Source organism: Nelumbo nucifera, chromosome 2 (genome assembly GCF_055504915.1).
Source record: "Nelumbo nucifera cultivar China Antique chromosome 2, China Antique-T2T, whole genome shotgun sequence".
In the NCBI taxonomy this organism is placed as follows: Eukaryota; Viridiplantae; Streptophyta; class Magnoliopsida; order Proteales; family Nelumbonaceae; genus Nelumbo; species Nelumbo nucifera.
The window spans coordinates 109826171-109853013 of NC_142650.1; the positions used below are offsets into that span (position 1 = coordinate 109826171).

Genomic DNA, 26843 nt, shown 5'->3' on the forward strand with positions numbered 1-26843 from the left:
TGATCAGGCAAACACTAAAAAAGTGCTATTTTAAACAACCCATTTTAAAAAGTGGTTTTTTCAATAGCCCTTTTAGGCCAAAAAGCACTCCCAAACGCAGCCTTAACTATTCCCTACAGGGAAGCATAACTGGAATTTCAGCAAGTTTAAATATTGAAAAAAAAAATGATATTTGCACGTCAAATGGAAAGATCATTTCCTTCACAAATATCTGGGTTTAAATTCTTCACATGAATGGCCAAACCCCGAATCCAGGAGTGAAACAATATTTGCTTATCAGGGTTGCCAAGGGATAAGGATTCGCTAAGCCCCTTCTGGCTGGATAAAGGGGTTGGCAATCTCGTCTGTACCATCAGTTGGGGATACAAGCATCACCGCGGTTCCCCTGCATACCTGCAATAGATTAGCATAATTAGCATAACTAGCATAGTAATCAGTGCTAAAATTTATTGTGTCTGCACGTGGATATGCCTGCGGGGGAGGATCAGTTTCAGTTTAAGTTTCTAAGAACTACTTGGGGAAAGATAGTTTGAACTGTAGCTGCTGGTGTTTCTTGAGATGCAAAGGTATGACAGGAAACTAATTTTGATTGAGTTCAAGGAAGACATATCTGGTTTTCCATACATAATAGGTCCTTTGAATTGTTGAGATGACCTACCAATTTATCTTGTAAATTACTCATGGAAAAGGAACAGAGCTGAATTTGTATGTAGCTGAAAATGGTGTTTAACATTTTAATTAGCACAACTGTCAAGATAGCACTGAGGTGACATGGCTTCTTTTTTCTTCTTTTTAAATAAGAAACCACCGAATCGAGTAGACAGCAAATTAATCCCTTGTAGCCGAACTTCACCTCACTGCCTTGACAACCATGTTTAAGAGTTGCATAAAGTTTCTGTACAGGGAGAGCGGGAACTTATGTCTTTATCGGTGTTATTAATACAACGAAGCAATGACCAGTTGCCTTGAGCACCCTAGTTAGTGTGGTGAGTCAGTGCTTAGGTGCTAGGTATTTTTGAGAAAAGAGTAACTTTATATTAAAAAGATGAAGGAGAACACATGAGATGATCTACAAAGAAGGCTAGCCACACACAGGTTACAAAGGCATAAGTCCATCACCATATAAGCATTTCCCTGGGTGCACCAGATTTGGCTAAACTATCTGCTACATAGTTTAGAACCCTCGAAATCCAGATTAATTTACATTCTAGGAATACAACAGATCTCTAGCCTCGTCCAAGTAGTGAACCAATCTCCAAAGGCTCACCTTCCTTCTCAGTTCTCCCCAAGCCATGTTATCATGTTGCTAGAATCACCTTTTACTATCAGGTTGTTCAAGCCTAGACTTCTTATGATACAGAGGCCATTTAGCACAGCTAAAATTTCAGCCGTTGTGGAATCTGCGGTCCCAATTGGTCCACCAAAAAACCACAAAAGACTACCATCCCTCCTCTTAAACACACCACCAGTTCTAGATAATCCCAGGTTTCCAAGTGCACATCCATCTAAGTACAGAGTCACTTCCTCTTCTCTTGACTGGGGGAGGCCTGAAGCTTTTAAAGAACTAGTTGAAGAGAACAACAGTTCCACCCCATTCTGCTGAAGCATGTTCAGAGTGATTCCTTTGTATATCTCTGAATTCAACACCCACGGATTGCACATGTGAAAAATATGAGAAATTAGGTCTTCCATGGATCTAGCTTTGTTATTAAAAATGTGATTGTCTCGTTCTTCCCAAATACCCCACATTACTGCTTGAGCCACCATGTACCAGTAGATTCTCCCCCTTTGACCTAACCCTCTCCTTTGCCATTGCCTTAGAAAATCTTCAATACATTCAAGAAAAACCCAGATGTAGCCAACAAGGTTTAAAAAATGGCCTTCATTGTTTCTGAACAATGAAGAAGATGTTCAACTGAATCTCCATTACTGAGGCAAAGGACACAGACATGGGGGGAAATGCACAATCTACCGTTATGCTTTTTCTGTAATAAGTCACAAGTATTTTATCACTCCTAGAGTATCTTTTTTTTTTTTTTTTTTTGGGGGGGGGGGGGACGCTTAGGTGCTACGTTATTGATGGAATCTCATATATAAGTTATATTAACTGTCAAATATGATGAGGGATATGGCATTGAACAGAACTGAATGACAAAACAGGATTCATGTAGTCAACCCCATAATAGTTGGGACAAGGCTTAGTGATGATCATGATGATGATGAGACACTGTCAAATATGCAATAAAAGAGCAATCAGTTTATAATCTTTGTTTAGCAAATATAGAAAAGACTGAAAAGGCTAGGATAGAGTTGTGGCCTTTGTTTTTCAGAATGAGTGCAACCCTGACCATTCAGCATGCCCTTCTGTGGCAACTCTCTACTAGCAAACCACTGATTGGAAGAAAACATACATGTATCAAAAGATGAAGACAGCCCCTGTTTTGCCTTTTGTCATAACCAATAATGGTTTCTTTGTCTTCTCGTGAGAGATGCCCGGTTTATCATAATGGGATGTGCCCATCTCAGTCCCCTTTTTAATATATGCCTTATTTCTATTTATATTACCATCACAATTCACAAATGCTTATAGCAACTACCATTGATATACCAAAATAAAATCATATGTTACTATTTTAAACAAGTAAAGATAAACGTGTTAGCTTTCTTTTGTTTGGATCAAGGTTTTAAAAACCAACCAGGAAATAGAACCATTTGCCTGGATGGTTTCTGGGCCAAACAGTCCGATTGTCCGGGTCACCGACGGTTCAAAAACACTGGTTTGGATGATGTAAAACTTACACCTCTCCCCGGGTGGCTCGTAATGCTGTATATATTGATTTTATAATAAAATTACATTTACTTATCAAAAAAGGTAAAGATAAACACAAACAAATTAAAGTTTTAAAATAACTTTATGGCCGAATAGGTTGACTAGCTAATCAATGTCATCCTGACTGCATCATATGAGTTTCAACCAACCACTTAGTGAAACAATCAGCATGGCTCTCAATACTTTGATAACACTGATCTTTTACATAAATCCCAAAGAAATTGTTGGTAATAGCATTCTTGATAACCATCATAGTTTAAAAGGCATTGAGGCAATTCTGGTCAACACTAGGGCTAGTCACCTATGCGATAAGAATTTTATGAAATAAATAACTAACTTTTGGCTAGTCTCTAGTTTTATATACCATTCAGCATGCATATTAATTGAAAAAATGGCAATTCTCTTTATTGATAACATTAAATTTCCTTTCAAAGTGTGGAAAATCATCAATCTAAAAGATAAAAATCTTATAAATATATTAATTTCATTGTTCTCAAAAATAACACTACTATAATAAGTATTTAATAGAGCAATTTCATATCAATTAGCAACTAATAAGGCTATTCACTTTATATGATAAAAATTTAAGAAAGAAAGCTAATTCAAATAAAAACAAGGATGGAGTTTCTGTTTCATTTAATTGGAGAGAGAGAGAGAGAGAATAGGAAACAAACTCTGATTTTATTCTTTCTTTTTCTCTTCTCAAAACCCTTTGATCTTTTAAATTTCAATAGTAAAACATTAAAACAAGTAATAAATGATATATAGTATTTAATAGAATATATTAACACATTAATAAGATATAGCAATATAAATGATATTATAATAATGTGTGTGCCTTGTCATTCTTGTTGCTTAGGCAGGCACCTTTTGTTGCTAGAAGTCAAGGTGTCTGGGCGAGGCGCGCAGCCAAGGGCACCTAGGCAACGCCTTGACAATGATAACCATTTTTTGTTTTGGAAGAATGCCGGTAACCTAAGTGAGGAGATAATGGTTGTTGCAGAACCAACTTGAAGAGGAGGGTCTGATAATGGCAGAAGGAAGATTCATGAATGCAACCAAGTGGAGACAAGTGCTGCAGATGGAGGCAAAAGAAATGGTCTTGGAAGAACAAACAATCAAAGGACAATGGTTTTTGAAGATAAGGGAGGAGAGAAGGGCTACAGTTTTTCCAATTGGAGATGCTTTGCAGTGGCTACAAGGATTTGTTGATGGAGCTGTACGATCAGTGAAGAAGCAAGGATGGAGAAGTTCGATATCATCTTTGGATCGGAAATACAAGGCTATCCTCAAATGGAATCAGAAGGGGTGGTTCGTTACAGTAATGGAAGAGTTTCAAGGAGGGAGGAAACAGATGATATGCCTACCAGAAGGCAAGAAAAGCAGGGGCTGGAAGTTGTTCACAGGTTTCCTGCAGAAGTTCTTGATGTTCCTCGAAGAGGGTGTTAAGGTTGGCAAGAAAATGGAGAAAGTGGAAGTAGAGCAAGAACAAACCTTCGAAACCGGGACACCAGACCCTCTCGAAAAGGAGAATATCTCTATGGTTGTCGCAAGCTCTCAGTCTGCAATTAAAATTGCGATGGAGGTAGAGAAAGGGGTTTGGGCTAATAGATATGTTATCACCTTTCAGAAAAAGGTGAACGATTGGCAGGGGATACAAGAGGCTATGAAGAAAGAGCTCCACATCAAAGCAACGGCGGCCCTACTTCCTTTCTGCAAAAACAGGGCTCTACTAGATGTCGGAGAACAGAAGCTGGAACTGGCAACGGTTAAAACAGAGGAAGGCATGGCACTGGTCAAGCAGTGGATTATGTTGTGAAATGAGATTGAAATCGACGACCTTAGAGCTGATGTGAAGGTTGTAGTCCTTCCATTCAATCTTTGGGAGGAAGTGTTTGAAAAAATCGTTCCAGCTCTAGGAGGCAAGCTTGAAGACTTTAGTTTTGATAATTTGTTCGCTATGAAGATGAGAATCGCCGGGGTGAAGCCGTTTTTAATCCCTAGGTACTGTGAACTCCTGGTGGAATGCGGATGGTGGCGCCTGTGGTTCGCAACGGCAGTCAAAGCATCGCTATGGCAGGGAGGTCAAGAGCTGGAAGGATATGAGCTGGAAAGGTGGTTTCCAGGTGGCACCAGGAGAAGGGAGGAAGGTGAACAGTCTTTCTCAATTAACAAGAAAAAGGGTTAACAAAAATTAGAAATTATTCGAATAATTTTGAATTAGCCCCAAGAGGAGCGAATAAAACATCTTTCGTTGAAATGGTTCAAGCTGGACTTAGGCCGGACCCGGGTTGTGGACCAGGGCATCAAAAGGTTTGGTCCGAGCCGGTTGAGGTGGTGGGCGGGTCAGGTGGGTCGAAGCACATTTCTAGTGACCCACATAACAACTTAAAATGTCACGTGGGTTGGGGCAAGGAGACGACCCATAGGCCGATTATAGAGGGCAATCTCAGTCTATCTTCTTCTCAAATGGCCCAAATGGCGAAGAAAGTTGGGGAAAACTTGCAGAAGCGGAGAACGGACAAACAAGGCAACCTAAAGTGGGTCCCACGCCGAAACCTTGAGGACCCTAGTTCTCTGTGACACTTCTTAGAGAGGCCGAACCCAAGATATGCTAGAGAGAGTGTTGAGACACAAATAAAGGAAATAGAGAGACAAGTGTACAAGAAAAGGCCACGTTTGCCTTTAAGTAATGTAAATGACAGCCAACCACTAGAACAAATTAAATAACAAATTGGACAAGTGGAGAGGCTGATATAACAGAATTGTAACAGAAGTGTTATAAATAAGGAAAGGAAGCCAGAAGAGGAATTATTGATTTTGGGAATACAATCTCTCTCTCTCTCTCTCTCTCTCTCTCTCGCGTTCAGGAGGCAGGCTTCCTCGAAAAAGTCCCTGAGTTAGGCAGTTACCTAACAAGTTGGTATCAGAGCCAAGATGCTAAGCACAAGGCCAACCGCAATGGAGAACAGGGTCGACAACATGGAAGGAGAAATGCAAAGATTATCAGTTGACGTCAAAGAAATAAAAGAAAGCTTCGCATCCTTGCTTGAGCAACTGGAACAGACACCACCAGTGCCGAATCGGGAAGGGCAGGAAGAACGCAGTGACACCAGTCATCGAAGCGGATTAAGAACGGCAAGAATCGAGTTTCCCGTCTTCGCTAGACCTATTCATGGGCCGGGTGGCCCGATGGGCCGATCCAGCCCCCAGACGGGCTTGAACAGGTATATGGGCCCGCGGGCTTAACCTCGGGTCAAAAAGCTCGGCCCGCAATAAATTCGAGTCGGGCTCGGGATTTGCCAAAATAGCCCGGCCCAAGCCCAGCCCGACCCGACCTATAATTAAACCTAAAAACCCTAGTCAAATACCCCTCTTTTTTTCACCTCTTTGCCTCTTTCCCTTCTTTATATTCTTCTTTTAATGTAAATAAATTCTGATTTATATTGATTATTGAATTCAGAATTTATATTCTTTTTTTAATGTAAATAAATTCTGATTTATATTGAATTTATATTCTTTTTTAATGTAAATAAATTCTGATTTATATTGATTATTGAATAGGGAAAATTCTAATTTTTTTTATTAGGTCGGGCTTCGAGCTTTTTATCAGGGCGGGCTCAGGCCCAAGTTGTAGGCCCGTTGGTCGGGCCAGGCTCGAGCTCGGACCTAACATATTTCCATTAATGAAGAGTAAAAGCCCGGCCCGAGCCCAGCCCGGCCCGGCCCATGAATAGGTCTAGTCTTCGCAGGGGGAGATCCCACGTCCTGGCTTCTACGAACCGAAAGGTACTTCCATTACCACGATACACAGGGACCTGATCGTGTTCCATTAGCTTCCGCACACCTAGAAGGAGAGGCGATCGTCTAGTACCAATGGTACCGGCGACAGCACCCAAGAGCCACATGGGTGGATTTCATCGATGCCTTAACCATGAGATTTGGAGTCTCGGCTTTTGAAAACTGTGATGAAAGCCTCGCTAAGCTACGACAGACCGGCTCCGTCCAAGATTATCAGATGGCGCTCAAAAGGTTAGCTATGCGCGTGCAAGGGTGGCCAGAAAACGCACTTGTCGGCAGTTTTGTTGGTGGACTCAGGGAAGAATTGCGGCTGGAGGTGAAAGCCATGCAACCCACCACCGTTCTTGACGCAACAGCCTTAGCTCGACTCCATGAAGACAAACTGAATCAGGCAAGAAGGATTAGTCGACCTTTGGGAGTTGCGGTCAGACCAGGTATACCGAATCCAGAACCGGGTATCTTGGGTAAACCGAAGTCCAGACCAGGAGTAGGAATCACAGGCAAGGAAGCCAACTCTGGTTCAGGCCCCGGCTCAGCCAAGAGGTTAACATGGGCTGAGATGCAAGCCCGACGGGAAAAGGGCCTTTGTTATGCATGTGGAGACAAATTCGGACCGGACCATCGCTGTAAGATCCCGCAAGTATTCTTCCTTCAGCCCGAAACCAAAATCGTCGAGCAATCAACAGACATTGACGAGCCAATGGACAACCAAGAATGGGGGCAATGGACAAAGGAATACCTGGAAGTATCCCTACAAGCCTTGACCGGTCTTGCCTCCTCTCAAACTATGAGAGTAATCGGACTGGTACAAGGGCGTCGTTTGTCGGTTCTTATAGACAGTGGCAGCACTCTCAATTTCATTACCCAAACATTGGTCAGACAACTAGGGATTCCGGTCCAACCATGTACAGCATTCCGGGTGCACGTAGCTAATGGGAGCAACCTAGTGTGCAACAGTACGTGCACAGGATTAAAAAATGAAGATACAAGAACACGAGTTCGAGGTAGATCTACATCCCTTGGAAATCAGTGGAGCAGATGTAATTCTCGAAGTCCAATGGTATGTCACTGGGCCCGTCTCACCATAGATTTTCAAGTGGGCAGCTCACAGGTGCATATTCAAGGACAGTTGTCCAAGGGTCCAGGACCCATTAGTCTCGCCACCCTAAGAAAACAGGCAACAAACCCAGCCCACATCATTTTAATGCAGATAGACTCCCACGGAAACGGCCCAATGCTAGCCCAAGGAAGTAACTCCAGCAGATCCGAAGAAGCCCACATACAACTACAACAGCTACTTCAAAAGTTTTCAGTGATCTTCCAAGAGCCTAAGGAACTACCACCGAAACGTGCCCATGATCATTGCATTCCATTGCTGCCCGAAACGGCACCCACAAATGTAAGGCCCTATCATTACCCCTATTTTCAGAAACTAGAGATTGAGAGACAAGTGCAAGATATGCTTGATAGAAAAATTATACAACCCAGCCAAAACCCATTCTCCTCGCCGGTATTACTTGTGAAAAAGAAGGATGGGACATGGCGGTTTTGTATAGACTATAGGGCCCTAAACAACATTATTGTGAAGGATCGATTTCCCATACCGGTAATCGATGAACTCGGTCGGACCACCATATTCTCTAAACTAGACCTAAGCTCGGGATATCATCAAATTCGGGTCCATGAGGGTGACATCCACAAGACCGCCTTTTGTACACACAAGGGGCATTATGAGTTTTTGGTCATGCCGTTTGGGTTGACCAATGCGCCAGCTACGTTCCAAGCACTTATGAATAACATATTTCGACCCCATTTGCGCAAATTTATACTCGTTTTTATTTTTTATGATATACTTGTATATAGCGCTACATGGGACAAACACCTAGTACATCTACAAATCACATTGGAACTACTAAGGACTCGTAAACTCTTTGCAAAGGAGTCAAAGTGCGCATTTGGACAGACGCAAGTACACTACTTAGGCCACGTAGTCGAAAACGGCATATTGTAGTAGCAGACCCGGAAAAGATCTCAAGCATGATAAATTGGCCCCGACCTCAAAATGTTAAGGAGTTACGGGGCTTCTTGGGTCTAACAGGGTACTACCGGCGATTCATCAGAGGGTATGGACTGATTGCTGCCCCCTTGACAAGTTCACTTAAGAAGAATGGGTTCTGCTGGACTAGGGAGGCCCAATAGGCCTTCGAGACGCTCAAAACAACTATCTCGTCCCCACCAGCGCTCGCACTTCCAGACTTCTCAAAGGACTTCATCATTGAATGTGATGCGTCAAGCCAAGGAGTAGGTGCGGTCCTCATGCAAGAAGAAAGGCCACTAGTGTTTTTCAGCAAAGCAATGACAGCACAAAAATGGGCCAAGTCAGTATACAAACGCGAACTGATAGCAATTGTTCTCACAGTTCAGAGGTGGCGACCCTACCTTCTAGGGAAGAGGTTCATCATAAGAACTGACCACCATAGCCTGAAATTTCTGTTGGAGTAGTCTGTACTATCCCCGAAACAGCAACGATGGATAGCCGAATTACTCGGTTACGATTATGTCATTAAATACAAGGCAAGGCACACTAACAAGGTGGCGGATGCACTGTCACGCCAACCACAACTATTTCCATTACTTCTCACGGGCCCAACATGTTCCATCATGAGTCAGTTAAGGGAAGAAGCTGAAGGACACCCACAACTGAACAAGCTGTGTTCACAGGTCCAAGAGGACCCTACTAGCCACCCAGGGTACACAGTGGAGAATAACTTGCTGTTGTATAAACGTCGAATGGTGATACCACAGGATTCAGCAGCTTCTGGAAGTGTTCTACTCATCATCAGCAGGAGGACACTCAGGGATTCTGCGCACTTATAAGAGACTAGCCACCCAATTCCACTGGAAAGGCATGCGGAATTCGGTCCAAAAATTCATAGCCGAATGCGTCATTTGCCAGAAAAATAAGGCTAATACCCAATCTCTAGCAAGTCTGCTACAACCACTCCCAATCCCTACACAAGTGTGGGCGATATATCCATGGACTTCATAACAGGGCTTCCCCTTTCCTATGGCAAGTCCGTCATTCTCGTAGTGGTTGATAGATTCACCAAATACTACCATTTTCTCCCTTTCCCACCTTTACAGCTTTAATGGTGGCTGAGAATTTTACTAAGGAGATGGCACGACTGCATGGTACCCCTAACTCTATTGTCTCAGACCGCGACCCAATTTTTATGAGTCGTTTCTGGGCAGAACTTTTTCGACTACAAGGAGTGAAACTCTTCAAATCTACCAGCTACCATCCTCAAACAGATGGGCAAACTGAGGTGGTCAATCGGAGTTTGGAAACCTATCTAAGGTGCTATGTAGAGGATAGGCCACGTCAGTGGCTCAAGTGGCTCCATTGGACAGAATGGTGGTACAATACCACGTATCACAGTGCAGCAAGAATGACTCCCTTCCGTGCCCTATATGGATGGGACCCACCTCCCCTACTCCCATATGAGAAAGGGTCTACAACAGTAGCAGCAATGGAAGACCAACTCCTCCAACAGGATAGGGTGTTACAAGATCTCAAATCCCACCTCCATCGAGCCCAACAATGGATGGCAGACTCGTACAACAAAAAGCATAGGCCTATCCAGCACCAGATTGGGGAGCAAGTCTTCCTTAAACTACAACCATACAAGCAAGTTTCAGTAGCAGGCCACAGGTGGAACAAACTGAGCCCAAGGTACTTTGGCCCATTTCGGATTGTGGAACGCATTGGGTCTGTGGCATACAGGCTTGAACTTCCAGCAACATCAAAATTGCACCCTGCATTCCATGTATCTCTATTAAAGAAATGGCCTAAAACAGGAGCAATAACAACAACCACCCTCCCATCATTCTCGGAAGATGGCCAAGTTCAAATTGAGCCCACCCAGATAACAGATTTCAGGTGGATACGCAAAGGGAATCACATCGAACCAAAGGCATTGGTGGTATGGTCAGGTCTCCCACTTGAACATGCAACTTGGGAACCTTACTTGGACTTACAAAATAGATTTCCACATCTTGACCTTGAGGGCAAGGTCGCTTTCAAGGGAGGAGGGACTGTTGAGACACAAATAAAGGGAATAGAGAGACAAGTGTACAAGAAAAGGCCACGTCAGCCTTTAAGTAATGTAACTGACAGCCAACCACTAGAACAAACTAAATAACAGGCTAATAATAGCAGAATTGTAACAGAAGTGTTATAAATAAGGAAAGTAAGCCAGAAGAGGAATTATTGATTTTGGGAATACAATCTCTCCCTCCCTCCCTCCCTCCCTCCCTCCCTACAAAGAGGGCTAAAGAGAGGGAGGAGACGGACGAAGGGTGGGTACAGTGTAGCATAGATGATGAAGATTCGGATGAATGCTTTCATGATGGTACCAGCATTGGCAGTGTGAACGACGAAGTCAGCTACTGTGCAGGTGGCATGGGTATGTGGAACATAGCAAGCCTATTTCAGGGTGACATAGAGGAGAAATAGAGTCATGAAACAGATGGCCAGAAAGGTCAGATAGATGAAGGAAGAAGATCTGGGCTTCTAGAGACAAGTAGGGCTGAAGACATAAATGGGAATGACTCATCCCCAAGACTTCAGAATATGCAAGGCACAAAAGAAGGGGTAAATCAAGAGAACCTGAAGCAGAGCAGGAATGCATCAGATAGGGGTGAACCAAGGGTAGAGAGGAAAGATCACCATGTTGACCAAAGGACAAAAGGACTTTCCAACCAACTCAAGAAGATAGATAATTACCAATCTCTAGAACATGAAAGGGAAGCCGGGAGTAGTCCTATTCCAACCTTTCTATCAAACCCAAGTAACCAAGTGAATTCAGTTTGTGAGACTAATGTGTTTTCTGTGTCCTTTGTTCCAGATTCCATTCCCGCTCCATGTCTTGCAGCCAATCGAGGAGGTGAGTATTTTAAGGTTATGGAGAGGGGAATGAAGGATAGTGGGGATGCATGGGAAGGGAGGTATAAGAATGAGAAAGTGTGGGAAATTATTGAAAGAGTGTTTAGGGAAGTGGAAGGAAATTTGATTTGGAGGAAAGATGGAGAGGAGAGAAGAGGGGAGGGAATAGTGGAGAGGAGGGAAGGAAAGGAGGGCAGAGTTGGAGGGGAATATGTGGAGAAAACAGTGATGGAGGGAGGAAATATGATATGGAGGAAGGATGGAGAGGAGAGAAGAGGGGAGAGATCAATGGAGAGGAGGGAAGGAAAGGAGGGCAGAGTTGGAGGGGAATCTGTAGAGACAATAGTGGTGGAGGAATCTAAGAAAGAGGACCTAATAGCAGAATTCGTGGGGAAGCTGGGATGTAGGATGGAAGATTTGAATGTGTTGAAAGATGGCCTACAAAAGAGGAAGAAGGATATCAGAACAAAGAAGAGAAAATTGAGTGAAGTTGAGAACTAAAAAGAGATGTAGAAGGCGACAAGAAGTTTGGGGTAAAAGGAGATAGAATGAAAGGGGGGAAGTAGTGGTTACGTGAAGAAGGGAACTAAGAAAGAAGTAAGAATGAAGATACTTAGCTGAAATGTGAGGGGAATAGGAAGTGCGAGGAAAAGAGCGACAATGAAAGAGGTAATAAAGAGGTATGACTCAGACATTGTACCATTACAAGAGTCCAAGAGAATGGAGTTTAATAACAGATGGGCAAGGAGTGTCTGGAAAGCCAGGGGGATTAGTTAGGTGGTTGCTCCTTCGTGGGGTGCTTCAAGGGGGAATAGTGATAATGTGGAAGAGGGATGTGGTCAAAGGCTTGGAGGAATTGATTGGAAAATACTCGGTTTCCATGAAATTTAAACAGCAAAAGGATGGCTATGTGTGGGTGCTCACAAATGTGTATGAACCAAATGACTACAGAGAGAGAAAGGAATTGTGGGAGGAATTGGTTGATGTCAGAGGGTTGTGGGATGGGCCCTGGTGTGTGTGGGTGGGGACTTCAATGTGATTAGATACTCGGAGGAAACCAATAATACTAATCAGAGGGTGACAACTAGCATGAAGAAGTTTAACAGGTTTGTGGATGCCTTTGAGCTCAAAGAGATACCTTTAGCCCACAAGACATTTACATGGTCAAATCTCCCTAGTCCCATTTGTTGCAAGTTGGACAGGTTTTTGTTCTCTTTGGATTGGGAATAATATATTGGGGGAACTTGGCATCTAGAGCTCTCCCTGGGGTGACCTCTGATCATTGACCCATAATGATATGCAAGGAGGAAAGGAGTGGACCTGCCCCCTTTAGATTTGAAAATATGTGGTTACTCCATCCCAGGTTTATCAAAAGAGTAAGGGAGTGGTGGAATGAGTGTAATCCAATGGTGGAATGGGAGGGGATGAGATTTCGTAAGAAACTAAAATTCTTGAAAGCAAAGATCAAAGAGTGGAATCTTTTGGAGCTTGGGAGGTTAGAAGAAAGAATGATAGCTTTGATGGACCAACTTGAGAGCCTTGACTCTAAAGAAGAAAGGGAAGAATTTGGAAAAGAAGACAAGGAACACGAAAGAGGGTTGAGAAGACAATTAGAGGACAACCTACATAAGGAGGAAATTAGCTGGAGGCAAAAATCTCGATGTAAATGGTTGCAACAAGGAGATAGAAATACCAGGTTTTTTTCATTCTATGGAAGATGGAAGGAGAAGGAGAAACTTTATTTCTAAATTGGTGGTGGATGGAGTTGAGTTGACACAACAAGAGGAGATTGTAGGGGCATGTGTAGAACACTTTAAATCCATTTTAAGAAGGCCTGTAAGTAGAGGGTGTGGGTAAAAGGAATGGAATGGTCAGTTGTAGGGGTGGATAACAGGAGAAGGTTGGAAAGAAGGTTTGATTTCGAAGAGATTAAGGAGGCTATAGATCTATGGATAGAACAAAAGCTCTAGGGCCAGATGGGTTCACAATGGCTTTTTATCAGGACTGTTGGGATATTTTGAAAGAGGACCTTCTGTTGGTCTTTGAAGAGTTTCATAGGAGTTGTTAACCCGAGTGTGAATTCCACCTTTATAGCTTTGATTCCAGAAAAGAAAGGCGCATCCCACCCAAAGGATTTCAGGCCAATCAGTTTGGTAAATAGCCTGTACAAGATTATTGCAAAGGTATTGTCTTTGAGATTGAAGGAAGTACTACCATACATCATTGCACAAAATCAAGGAGCTTTTGTGAGTGGAAGAATTTCAATAAGGATAAAAAGAATGGAGTGGTTTGTACATTAGATCTGAAGAAGGCTTATGACTTGGTGGACTGGGAATTGTCGGGGAAAGTTATGACCAAATTTGGGTTTGGGGCTAGATGGTGCAAATGGATTATGGGATGTGTTCGGAATTGTCATTATCTTGTGCTAGTGAATGGGACAGTAGTAGACTTCTTCCCAGCCATTAGGGGTATAAGAGAAGGAGACCCCCTATCTCCTTTCTTGTTCATACTAATTGCTGATGTTCTGGGGAAATTGATTCACAGGGCAGCTTCCATGGGCCTCATTTTGGAGAGTTGGAAGGGAGGAAACCCCCCTCACCCACTTACAGTTTGCTGATGATACGATTCTGTTCTATAGAGGTAATGTGAGTTTCATCAAGAATACGAAATTGGTGATACAGCTCTTTGAACAAATGTCAAACTTGAAGGTGAACTTTGGGAAAAGTTGTGTAGTGAGTGTGAATATGGAGGAGGGAGAGATTAGGGAGAGTGCAGAAGTGCTAGGGTACAAAGTTTCAGGATTGCCTTTGAATTATCTAGGGTTGCCATTAGGTGATAACCCTAAGAGAGAGAGCTTTTGGAACCTAGTGGTGGAAAGATTTGAAAAGAAACTTGTCTCTTGGAAAAAGAATTACCTCTCTTGGTGGAAGGACTACACTGATTAAGGCCACTTTAGCAAATTTACCCATTTACTTTCTTTCAGTGTTCAAAATCCCAATGAAAGTTTCTAGCAGATTGGAGAGGATGATGAGAGATTTCCTTTGGGAGCCAGGAGAGGAGAAGAATCATAGAGTAAGCTGGGAGGTGGTGACCAAGAGTAAAAAATGTGGTGGTTTGGGGTTTGGGAACATTAGAAAAAGGAATATGGCCCTTTTGGGGAAGTGGTTGTGGAGGTTCCCACTGGAGCAGGAGAAGCTATGGGCTAGAATAGTGGCAAGCATACACGGGTTGGAGCAAAATGAATGAGATGCTGGAATCGGAGCTAGGACCACAAGCACTTCACCTTGAAAAGCCATTCATGAGTTGTTGCCAATATTCTCCCATCTTATTAGGTATGATTTGAATTCAAGTAACTCCATAAAATTTTGGGAACAAACTTGGGTGGGGAATGCCCCTCTAAAGGAATTGTTTCCTTCTTTGTATGCCCTATCTGATTTTAAAAATTAGCCAGTTTCTTCTTTCATCACCCCTTCCTCTTCCATTTCTGGGCTCGGGTGGAACTTGGGTTTAAAAAGGATTGTGAGGGACTCAGACCTTGACAGTATTTCGAGCCTCCTTGAAATTCTTGATAATGTTTTCTTAGACCCTACTAAGGTGGATTCTAGAATTTAGACCCCTAACCCTACTGGCTCATTTTCTTATGCTTCTTTCTTTAAAGTCTTAAGTCAACCCACCATCCTGTAGCCCCCACTTTCCCTATTAATGAGGTTCGGTGTTTTTGTTAGGAAGCCTATCTAGAAAGATTCAACACTAGTGATCTGCTCCAAAAGAAGAGACCCAATACTTTCTTATCATTTCACTGGTGTGTTCTTTGCAAAGCTAATGGGGAGACCGGTTTTCACTTACTAGTGTCTTGTAATTTTGCAAAGTCTATTTGGGATCTGCTCCAAAAGAAGAGACCCAATACTTTCTTATCATTTCACTGGTGTGTTCTTTGCAAAGCTGATGGGGAGACTGGTTTTCACTTACTGGTGTCTTGTAATTTTGCAAAGTCTATTTGGGAGTGGGCTTTATCCCTCTTTGGATGTAGTTGGAACTCTCCATCAAACTTGCAAAGTCTTTTCTCCCCCTCTTTTTTCAAGTGGCGTATGAAAAGGGGAAGGACTATGTGGAGAGAACTGAGGGCTGCAGTTTGTTGGTCATTATGGGAAGAAAGAAAGTCCAGGATCTTCTCAAAAGTTGAGAGAGGGGCTGAAGAACTGAAGGTTGTAATCCATATAATGGTTGTACAATGGCTGAAATCCATTGAGCTATTCACAGATTACAAAGTGGATGACATGTTGAAGAAGTGGGGTGAGATTGCAAACTGTACCAAGATTAAACCAATATTGAGTGTGTCTTCGACCCCCCACCTGCTAGATTCTTAAAACTAAACTTTGATGAGAGTAGTAGGGGGAATCCTGGTCACTCAGGGATTGGGGGTGTTTTTAGGGATGAGGATGGGGTTATTTCTGCCTTGTTCTCAGGCCCAATTGGAGTGGGTGACTCCCTTAGAGCTGAGACCTTGGCAGTTATGGAAGGTGTCCAGAAAGCTAAGGAGATGAACATCAGAAAACTCATAATTGAAAGGGACTCGGAGGTGGTGATAGGGTAGCTGAATAAAGATAACAGTGGCTTATGGAATTAAAGCAATGAGAGGAGGAAATTTAAGTGGCTGGTGCGAGAGATGGAAGTTGAGATGAGTTGGGTCAAAAGATCAGCTAACTCTTTTGCTGATGGATTATCTAAACAAGGGGTGAAAAGGGAATCAATGTTTTGGGCCCGGTTGTAATTTTAATGTTTCCTTTTCCCCATTCTTTTCTTGGGGGCTCAATTTGTATTTTGAAGATAAGAAAGTTTGTCTTCCTTTCTGTAATTATTCTCATATTGATTTAATGAAAGTGTTATTGATCAAAAAAAAAAGAATGTCGGTAACCAAAACCATATGCAACACCTTGGTATCGATTCCAAAAAAACAATGTGAGGCCCATTAAAAGATTCACCATAAGGCAAAGTCCAATGTCTTTTTATGGTCCCCCCCCCCTCCCAGCATGTGAAGTGCTGAATTCAGAGAGTTGAACAATGAACTTGTTTATTAGCAGTCCTCTTTATGATCCAAAAAGGTTTGAAAAGGGGGGAGGCAACCAAGGGTAGAAACACAAGAAAGAACCCAAAGGATTGACCTGGCACAATTAGCATCCATCTCATTTAATGAGATTCGTCACCTCCTCATTCTCATGATCCTAAAGATCCCTTCCAGAAGACCTCAAGCCAGTCCAGACAACTGATGGGTGAGAAGACAGGGATTCTAAGACATGGTCAAAGCATGAAAAAACGTCAATGAATAGTGAAAGTTATGTGTTTACAGTCATCAAGAATTTCACATGAAATGATAACTTATAACAGGAGAAAAATAGATTTCACATGGATAAAAATTAGAATAGTGGAAGAGGACATACTATTAAACCAAGACGCCGAGTCTGATCAGTTGTCTTCAGTGGATCATCTGGATCTGCAGCACAAGGATAATAAGAAGAAACAGTTAACTATTTCATCATACACTACTAGAAGCCACTATCATGTTGAAATAGAAAATTATAAATATACATGCCTACATGCATGCAAAAAAGAGCTACTAGAAGCGCTTGACATGCAACTATCTCTAGATTATAAATTGCCCATGTATTTCGTTTCCATATAGAACTGGTGCAGGACTTTCCAAAAGTTGAGCAAAGGCCATTGTGCCAAATTGAAGCAGTCTGACTGCTCAGGTAATTCACTAGTTTGTCATGTATCTTCCCAAAAGATGGCAATGGAACTTCTCAATTGCATTTGCAAAGTTGCACAAAGATGCACATGCACCAGAGAAGGATAAATCCAAACAAAATCAAATATAATTTAGAATAATACATAGACAATCTTGTTTGGACAGCAGAATTTGGAAACCCTCCCCAACTGGCATGTTCACTTGTTCTTCTTTTTTTGATGCCCTCGTTCAGTCAACAAACCCTGCAAGGAGCTTTCCTTCAAAGGAGATTTGGTGACATCCTGTACCCCCAAAAATTCGGGCTTTTTGTTGGGAGGTGGTTCTCCAAAAAAATCAATACTCTAGATATGTTGCAAAGAAAAAGGCCAAATTTATGCCTATCACCCCATGTTTGTAGCCTTTGGGCTCTAGTGAGACAATCACACACCTATTAATTTCTTGTCCATTTGTGTGCTTTATTTGGGCCTGGTTCTCTTCTATCTTTGGTTGCAGGTGGACTCCTCCCCCAGACGTGATAAGCCTTTTTGACCCAAGATTTTTCAGGCAACTGAAGAGATGTGGAAGATTAATGTGGAGAACCACAAGAGTAGCTATCTTATGGTCAGTTTGGGAAGAAAGGAACAATAGGATCTTTAAAGGAAAGGAGAAATCCAAGGGGGAAGTTGTAGAAAGAATAATCATTATGACTATTCAATGGTTGAAAACTATGGATTTGTTCAAAGACTTCTCAACTGAAGACATTTATAGGAATTAGGAAGTGGTGTCATCTACAACTTCCATAAAACCTACAGTGCAAGAATTGTGGTCCCCACCAACACAACAAAGAGAGAAACTGAACTTTGACAGAAGTTCTAGAGGTAACTTGGGCCCTTCAAGTATAGGAGGAGTATTCAGAGATGAAAATGGCAGAATTGTGGCTATGTTTTCAGGGCCAATAAGAGTGGGGGGCTCATTGAGAGCGGAGGTGATGGCCTTGCTTCAAGGTGTAAGATATGCCAATAGGAGTGAAGGGCTCACTGAGAGCGGAGGTGATGGCCTTGCTCATTGAGAGTCTAAATTGTTGATTGGAGTGGCTGCAATTTGGCAAGTTGGGGACCTGGATTTATAGACAGCCCATAAGGGAAATCCTCAACACAACAAGGGAGATCGGTGCGTGCTTCAAATGGACAAAGAGATCAGCTAATGGGTGAGCTGACATGTTGACTAAACAAGGGACCTGTTTAGGGGTTGAAGTTATTGTTTCCAATCAAAAAAAAAAAAAAAATGGTACCAGAGCCTACACTATGCCTCCTAGTTGCAATCGTGCGGCGCAGGTGGTGACGTCAGTATTGCAGCCTACCGCCTAGGTGAGCGTCGAGACTGCAAAGCGTGGTGGAATGTTAAGATCCATTTGTCGCACATTGGTAGTATGGGATGCTGTTGTGTGATATATATGTGCTTGGGTTCCCTCCCTCTTAACAGCTAGCTTTTAGGGGTGAGCTCTCCGAAGGCACATATCAAACCATGTCACAATTGTTAATAGCATGAAAAAACTAGAGGTTGGTGCAACAGAAAATTAATATGATAAGACAATCTTATTGTAGAAGTGCAAATTGGGTGCCCAAATTGAAGCATTTACACTGCATTAGACCCCTTCAAATTTTATTAAATACCCAACCTAGGCTCACCCAAGTACCCCCCCCCCCAATAAGTAACATGATTATAAATTATAACTTCTGACATGCTTTTGTTATAGATAGGCAAATTCTAGGCAGAGTTTGACTACCAACAAATTGATTTATTCAAGCATTAGAAGCAAGACCCCTTATTGGATAACATGTCGGGGAGGATGAACTTCAGCAGAAAACAAATTGAATCAGAACTTGCATCACTAACCCACTCTTAATACTTAGAAATATAACATCTCAAGGAAAACTCTACACATCTAGAGATATAAGACAAGGGGATCACTCCTTCCCAATTTTTTTTTATCAATAAACTCTTTCCCAATTTCCCTTTACTTGTTTTACTAAAATACCAAGTAGGTTTACAATGAACATAGAACAGGGCGATTTGGCTAACCAACTGATAGTGAATCAGTTGGTTTCTCTGGCCATCTGTAACAGAGACTTGGTATCAGAGAGAGAGAACGAGGTGATCTGGTTAAGGACTTTGAGGCTTGTAGGGAACCCCTATAATCTCATTACTTCGACTTGATGCCAAGAAGCATGCACCAGAGGTCTAGATGCCAACATGTATTGCATACTTGAGTAACATAAGTATTTGGCATATTTTCAAACTGAACAAAAGTGAAATTATGGTGATTACAGTCCCAAATCTGAACAAGATTAACTACATCCTTGGGCTGCAAGATTAGAACACTACCCATGAAGTATGCAACTAAAACTTCATGTAGGAGGTTACCATTAAATGCTTCAACAAAAGACTGGCATCATGGAAGACTAGAAACTTAGCAAAGGAGTTAAGGTAACACTCACTAGTAGCACTTCACTAAACCTCCTTACCTACTATTTGTCCGTCTTCTCCACTCCAGCAAGTGTCTTTGACAAGTCGGAAAAGTTGATAAGGGATTTAATGTAGAGGTGGAAGAAAGAGTTTAAATTTCATTTCATAGATTAGGAATTCAAGAAAGAAAGGCGATGAAGGGAAACCATAGTTGAAAGATAAAGAGACAGAATTCAAGTTGGACCTGGGAGATTTTCAGCAGTCAAATGGATGCATAGTTGTCAAGGCGTCGCCTAGGCACCCACCTAGGCAACTAGGTGCCCTTGGCTGGGCACCTCGCCCAAACGCCTTGACTTAATCAACTAGATGCCCTTCTAGGCAACTAGGCGCCTGCCTAGGCGACAAAAACGACAAGGTGGGCCGCTTTTATAATATCATTTATATTGCTGTATCTTATTAATGCATGTGTTGATACATTTTATTATATGCTATATACATCAATTATACTTTGCTTTGATGTTTTACTATTGAAATTTAAAAGATCAAAGGGTTTTGAGAAGAGAAAAAGAAAGAAAGAAAGAAAGAAAGAAAGAAAGAAAGAAAAGAAAGAGGAAAGAAAGAATAGAATAATAAAGTTCTTTTTTTCTATTCTCTCTCTCTAATTAAATAAAACAGAAACTCCATCCTTGTTTTTTTTTCTATTTTACTTTCCATCTTGAATATTTATCATATAAAGTTAATAACCTTCTTTAGCTTCTAATTAATATGAATTTGCTCTATTAAATACTTATTATAGTAGTATTATTTTTGAAAATAATGAAATTAATATATGTAAAAGATTTTTATCTTTTAGATGTGATGATTTGCCACATTTTTAGAGGAAACTTAATGTTCTTAATAAAGAGAATTGCTATTTTTTCAATTAACATACATGCTGAATGGTATATAAAACTAGGAAACTAGCCAAAAGCTAGTTTTTTATATTATAAAACTTTTTATCGCCTAGGCGACTAGGTGACTAGGTGCCCCAGTGTCGCCCAGAATCGCCTAGACACCTTGAAAACTATATGGATGTGTTGTATGGAAAGGAATTGAAAACTCATACCATTATGAAACTATGAAAGGAAGCAAGTATAAAATAGGGGCTGGCTCTTGGGTGAATGGTGCAATGTTGCCCCTTCACAAAGAAATTAGAAAATGTGGATGCTCTGATATCACATTGATTTAAGGTAACTAATTCAAAAATAATCTGGAACCTAAGACTAATATTCTATCACTGAATTGCTTCAAAAAAATTCAGATTCACAAATCAATGCTGAATCAAATAGACTTTCTTGGTATACAAGACCCTTGGCTGTTTCCTGAACTACCTAGGAAAAGGTAATTCTTAGAAGAGTTATTGGCACTCTATTATCCAGTGTTTTAAAAGGCGTACCTCTGAGGCGCAAGGCGAGGCGTTTTCGAGAGTAGGCGTCTCGCATGGGTCAAGGCGCCTACACTTTAATAAGGCGCTCGTTTCTGCGCCAAAGGCATGCGCCTCAGACCAGGTGCCAGGCGGTCCAGGCGCGCACCTATATTTGTTGCCTTTTGTTTTTTAATTTGTTTTTAAATTGACTTTAATAGATAGATTATAATGCTATGTGTATAGATTATTTCCTTTTATAGATAGATTATAATTCAAAAGAAAGTCACGACCCTCTCGAGAGAAAAAAAAACTTGCCATGCAAGGCTTCTCAGACTCCCAGTATCAGTTGAAGTCTCAATCCCTCAGCCCCCACGTTCTTCTTGGATCAACAAGTTCAGGCCATCTCTCAATCGAACAGCCACCTTCGACGTTCTATCAGAGGCCATCTCTTAGTCGGACGACCAACAAGCTTTCAGAGGCCACCTTCTTCTTCTTCTTCTTCAGTTCTTCTTGTTTACAGAAAAACAGGGGCTCCGCCCACTCTTGTTTTTTCATTGTCTTTTTTCTAAAAACATTTTTACAGTAAAACAGGGGCTTCTTCTTCTTCTTAGAATTTCTACATGTTTTTTTCTATTTTTTTTCTATTTTTTTAGTTTTTTTTTTAATTTTGTGCGCCTTTTTTAAAAAGGCGTGCGCCTCCTCGCCTTGCGCCTCAGGCGCATATGGAACCTGTCAATTTTTGTGTGCCTTTCACTTTTAAAACACTTATCCACAAGGACTTCAAGGAAATTCCTCATTCCTCTTCTTTGATTTTCACTCTTTTGCTTATAACACAAATTGATTTATCTAATACCTTTTTGCATACCCATTCACTGTATACCGGGATTTGATGTACATGCTTACAGAACTTTCTATCAGAATGCTTGCAGATTCGTTCTTTTATCAGTATTGCTTACAGATCTTTCTGATACAGCAATAGAATTGCATTACCTTTCCAAAGAAAAAAGTAAGGATTTTAAGGGGAAAAAAAACTTCCGCTCATTAAATGTGGTTTGTATACTACTACACTTTAGGTGAATACCTCTTAGAAATTCTATTGCTTCATCCAGTACAAGATTCAGTAACTGATCATATCCTTTCAAGGTCCCTGTCACTGTAAGAGAAAATGATTATACAGTCATATCAACTTCAGACCAAACTTAATATTCAGAAAATGTACACGCACAAAAATACATGAATAGGCAAGCAAGATGAATGAAGAAAATAGCTAATACAAACACTGTCAATCTTTTGAGAACATAATGATTAATCAATCCAGAGTATTATGGACGCATTCAAGTTACAAAACAGTACAAAAACATGACAAGCTACAGGAGAACAACCAAGAAATCTAAATACAACTCTTGCACTGCTATGCTCTAATGCTGAATCATCATTTTACTTTGATGGTTGCTGTCTAGGCAACCAAGATGAACCTCGTCAGTGGTGTGATGAAGGATCAAAATATCGCAATGTACCGGGGCATATCAGCCAATATGTATCATATCAGTGACCCTCTGATATGCCTTTACACTGAGTGTTTCGAGGTTCCACCTATTTCAGGGGGTAGACAGGCCTTAAACCAACCCCTCTGAACCAGTTTGAAAAAAAAAATAAAACTAAAATATAAAAAATAAAAGGCGGCATATTTTGATCCTTGGGTGTGATAAGGAATGGCAGGGTTTCATCAAATTAAGCCTATGTGGTGCTGTTGGGGTTAAGAGTTTGTTGAAGGGCTGAACTGATGGTGATGATACAAGGACTTAAACTGCTGGCCTTGCAGAAGTGGTTGGGATTCACCATTGAAGGCGATTGTAAAGTGGTCATTTCATGGCTCAATTCTGACACTGAATCAGATTGGAAGTTTAGAGTCCTGGTTAGGGAGGCCAAAAGTTTGGGAAGAATCCTGAAATCCTGAAACACTCGTTCAAGTGTTGCTTAAACCAAAACATCAATGCATAGAAATTTGTTGCTTAAACCAAAATGTGGCTGGAGAAAATAATGAAATCCCGGAGTAACCAAACTCTAAGTATACAAATATGTATAGAAACATAAAAAGGGCAGCCAATCCCCTGTTCACTAAGATAATAATTAGCCCCCTTGTCTGCCAAAAAATAAAAAGAGATAAAAATAGGGAAAAAAAGAGCTATACAACTGACCTTGTCTCCCACCAGTTAATTTGACTTGGACACCCTTGTCAACAAACTTTGCCAGATCTAAAACTGTTTCTTTACGGCCTGACTGAAACAACAAAACATGTAAAAATGCCTATCAGTAGCAGAATCCCCCGGAAAATTCTACTAATCTATATAGATCAAATTCTATGAAACATGATAAGCACGCAGACATATACATACAAAGAAGATAGATAGATAGATAGATAGATAGATAGAGAGAGAGAGAGAGAGAGACTTACCATGTTGGTGTACAATTACTGCTGTTTATCAAACCTTGAGAAGACACTAGTAGATGGTTAGTCGTAATGCCACCTTCTGCTTCAGCTACATCAACAACAACACATGCAATCACATGCTTCACCAGTATGTCACAAATGAATTGAAAAGGTAACAATGTAACAACAAATAACTATAACAGCAAAATCAAGAAGACCCAGGACTTTCCTCCCTGTTTTGGACATAAACCAATAAACCCTAAACCCATATAGATCAACATCGTATAGAAACAAGAACGGAAAGATTAATCAAAGATTTGCATAACGAAACGAATAGAAGCAATGAAATTAAAAATAATAATAATAATAATAAACTGAACAAAACTCTTTCACCGATTCCAGAGACCATTTAGTGAAAATGAGAAAAACAAAGTAATAAACGTATTATTATTTCGACAAAAATTCGGAGAAATGGTTGGTAAAAAACAAGTAGATAAAGCAGATTTCATCGAAGCAATATAAGATAAGAGACAAGTGAAGAGTAAGAGGAGTTGGAGATTTACTTCTGTATTCCTTTTATCGCTGACGGAGGAGAGCGAGAGGAGAGAGACTCGCGAGTGTCTGGCTTCGTTCTTCCCCTTTTCCCGCTTCGCATAACAAGTAACCAAAGCATTACAGTACTGAAAGTCTGAAACGAGTTCGGTGTGAGATCGGCTTCAGTCAGTGCTAGGCCTGTTCGAACATTTCCTGTGGGGAGATATCTATAATGGCAACATTTTAAAAAACGACCCGGAAACGGAACCGTTTTGGCCATCAGTTTCCGGGTTGATAGTCTGATCATCCGGTTTGAATGGACGGCCTATTTTAACAAAAATAATTAAAAATAAAAAAGGCCAAAAACCGTTGGATGGATTGATGGATTGACCATCCGGGTTAATGGATTTTGACTTTTTCAATGGATTTTGGTCAAAGGCCAGGTTTGGGGTAAAAGGGAACCGGCTGCTTAGATGGTTCCCGGGCCGAATGCTCCGACTGTCTGGGTCAACGACAATTCAAAAGCCATGTATAATGGGTGTTTGAACAGGCTTTTGCACTGGCTGAATCCGATTTAGTTCAATGCGGGCACGGGCTTGCCCTAATGGAAGTCGCTCTCCAAGTCTGTGTTCACACCGTTCCAACAGCCCTAATGGAAGTCGATCTCAATGCAAGGCTGGGGCTCAAACGGGCTTGAACTTGACCCAAGCCTCTGATCAACTTCCATCAAGGCAAACCCATGTCCACACCATTCCAACTACCTTTTGCAATCATGCATTGGTAATATCTCGAGGGCAAATTTCTTAAACTACCTTTATGGTTTAACTAATTGACTAACTATACCCTTATTGTTTACATATTGCCACTTAAAGTACCCTTAAATTCTCTAATAATTGACTAATTCTCTCCCCTTGCCATTAGGATTTTGTCACAATCGCCTCACATGTCATACCATGTAATTGTTATATTTTAAGAAAATGACAATACTTTTTTATTGTTATAAACACGTCCTAACCAACTATGCCGAAACCTTACGCTACACAGACCAAAAAGAAATTAATTAAACCCACACTTCTTTTTTTTTGAAATAAATTAAAGCCACACTTCTCCACTCTATAATTTCTTCCATTAATTTTTTTTTTTGCAGATAAAAGAGGAAAATATATTAATAAGAGGAAATATTTACATAATGCTCAACTCGAGGTATCCCTTCAGGATAGACATTATATTCAAAAGAGTCTTGATAGAAAGTTTTTGCTTTATGGGATACCTTGTGAGCAGATAAGTTGAAAGTTTTGTTTATATGTTCAAAATTTACATTAAATTGGAATGAGGAAATTAAAAGCTTGGTTCTCTACAAAATCCATTGGCAAAACCAAGGAAGCATTGTAGTCTCTTCAAATGCCTGAATAACAATCTGATTGTCTGAGCATAGGCAGATGTTTCTTTCATTCCAATTTCGAAGTTCCAAAAAAACCTACAAAATTGCAAACAGTTCAACTTGATCAACCATTGAAAGATAAGAAGTTCGGCCTCCAAGAATTTTTAGGCATTGTAAGTTGGTATTTAAGATCACAATACCAAAAGAAAAAAAAGAGTTAGAGATTTTACCTACATCCGTGAAAACAATTAATTCAGTAGTAGAGCTAAGAGAAAGATTAAAGGATTTGGTATGCAAAGTTAAGGAACTTGAATTGTCTATATTAGTTTGACAAAAATAATTTTGTTGACCGTAGAGAGAGTTCGCATAGGAAAGGTCTGATTATTTTCAAAAAAAATATTATTTCTTGCATTCTAGATGTAGTAGCAGGCAATCGCAAACCAACTCAGAATGAGGTGCAGAAGGTGATTATCTTGAATTTGATTACTAAGATGGTTGAAAATATTATCCCAAGATTGATGAGGAATGGTTGAAAGGTCAACATTCCAAGGATTTCCAAAGAGAATTGCACAAGCAAAAGAACAATGAATGAACAGCTGAGCTATGGTTTCTTCAAATTGGTTACAGAGATGGCAAGTTTTGTTTGTAGGGTCAGCAAAAATGATGCTTCGGATAGGGAGAAAATTATTAAAGAGTCTCCAAAGAAACAGTTGATATCTTGGAGGTATAGGAAGTTTCCAAATTTTGGAAAGACAAAGTTTAACATTATCTAGGAGATTAGGGATAGAAGGAGCTTGTTTAGGTTTGTATTCTTCTTTGATAGTAAAATTCCTATATTTGTGAGGAAGCCAGATCCAATGCAAATCATCATAGGGAAATATAGGAGTTTGGCAAATTTTCCTGGTTTCTTCTTGATTGAAATAGTGCTGAACTATCGACTAATTCCACTGACCTTCTGTGATCAAATTTGAGAGAGGGAGATTTCTCACCTGAGGAGAAACAAGGAAAGGAATGGCACTTGGGAGATTAGAAAATTAGAATTTTCATTTACCGAATATTCAACATCTGAAGCTAATTCTTTTAACTTTGGACAAATAGATTTCCAACAAACAGAAGTAGTGGAAGGAGTAGAATAAGGGAAAATGGACTCTGCTTTGAGGTATTTGGATTCCCAGACTTGGGCCCAAAGTTTATGTTGTTCATTTAGGAAATTCTAAGCAACTTTCTTCAAGAGGGAGTGATTAACCAAGGTTAAATTTTTAAAACCTAAGCCACCAAAAGATTTAGGCAGAGTCAAGATATTCCAAGAGCACCAACGGTAACAA

At 40.8% G+C, this 26843-nt stretch overlaps 1 protein-coding gene across 1 annotated transcript; it reads right to left on the reverse strand.

Moving 5' to 3' along the window:
• LOC104613018 (sm-like protein LSM7) lies at positions 1–24349 on the reverse strand. The gene is made up of 6 exons (XM_010280703.3): positions 24167–24349; positions 23628–23712; positions 23371–23452; positions 22254–22325; positions 17015–17067; positions 1–393 (listed from the first exon to the last, which is right to left on the reverse strand). Exons 2-6 carry the CDS (start codon positions 23628–23630, stop codon positions 304–306), a joined length of 300 nt encoding a protein of 99 aa, XP_010279005.1. The 5' UTR covers positions 23631–23712; positions 24167–24349; the 3' UTR covers positions 1–303.
• Positions 24350–26843: the final 2494 nt, after the last annotated feature.

Coding starts and splice junctions, on each gene's coding strand:
- LOC104613018 (XM_010280703.3), bottom strand. Junction 22,326..23,370: donor ATTAACTGGTGGGAGACAAG/GTCAGTTGTATA, acceptor TTTCTCTTACAG/TGACAGGGACCTTGAAAGGA. Junction 394..17,014: donor CTCGGCGTCTTGGTTTAATA/GTATGTCCTCTT, acceptor AATCTATTGCAG/GTATGCAGGGGAACCGCGGT.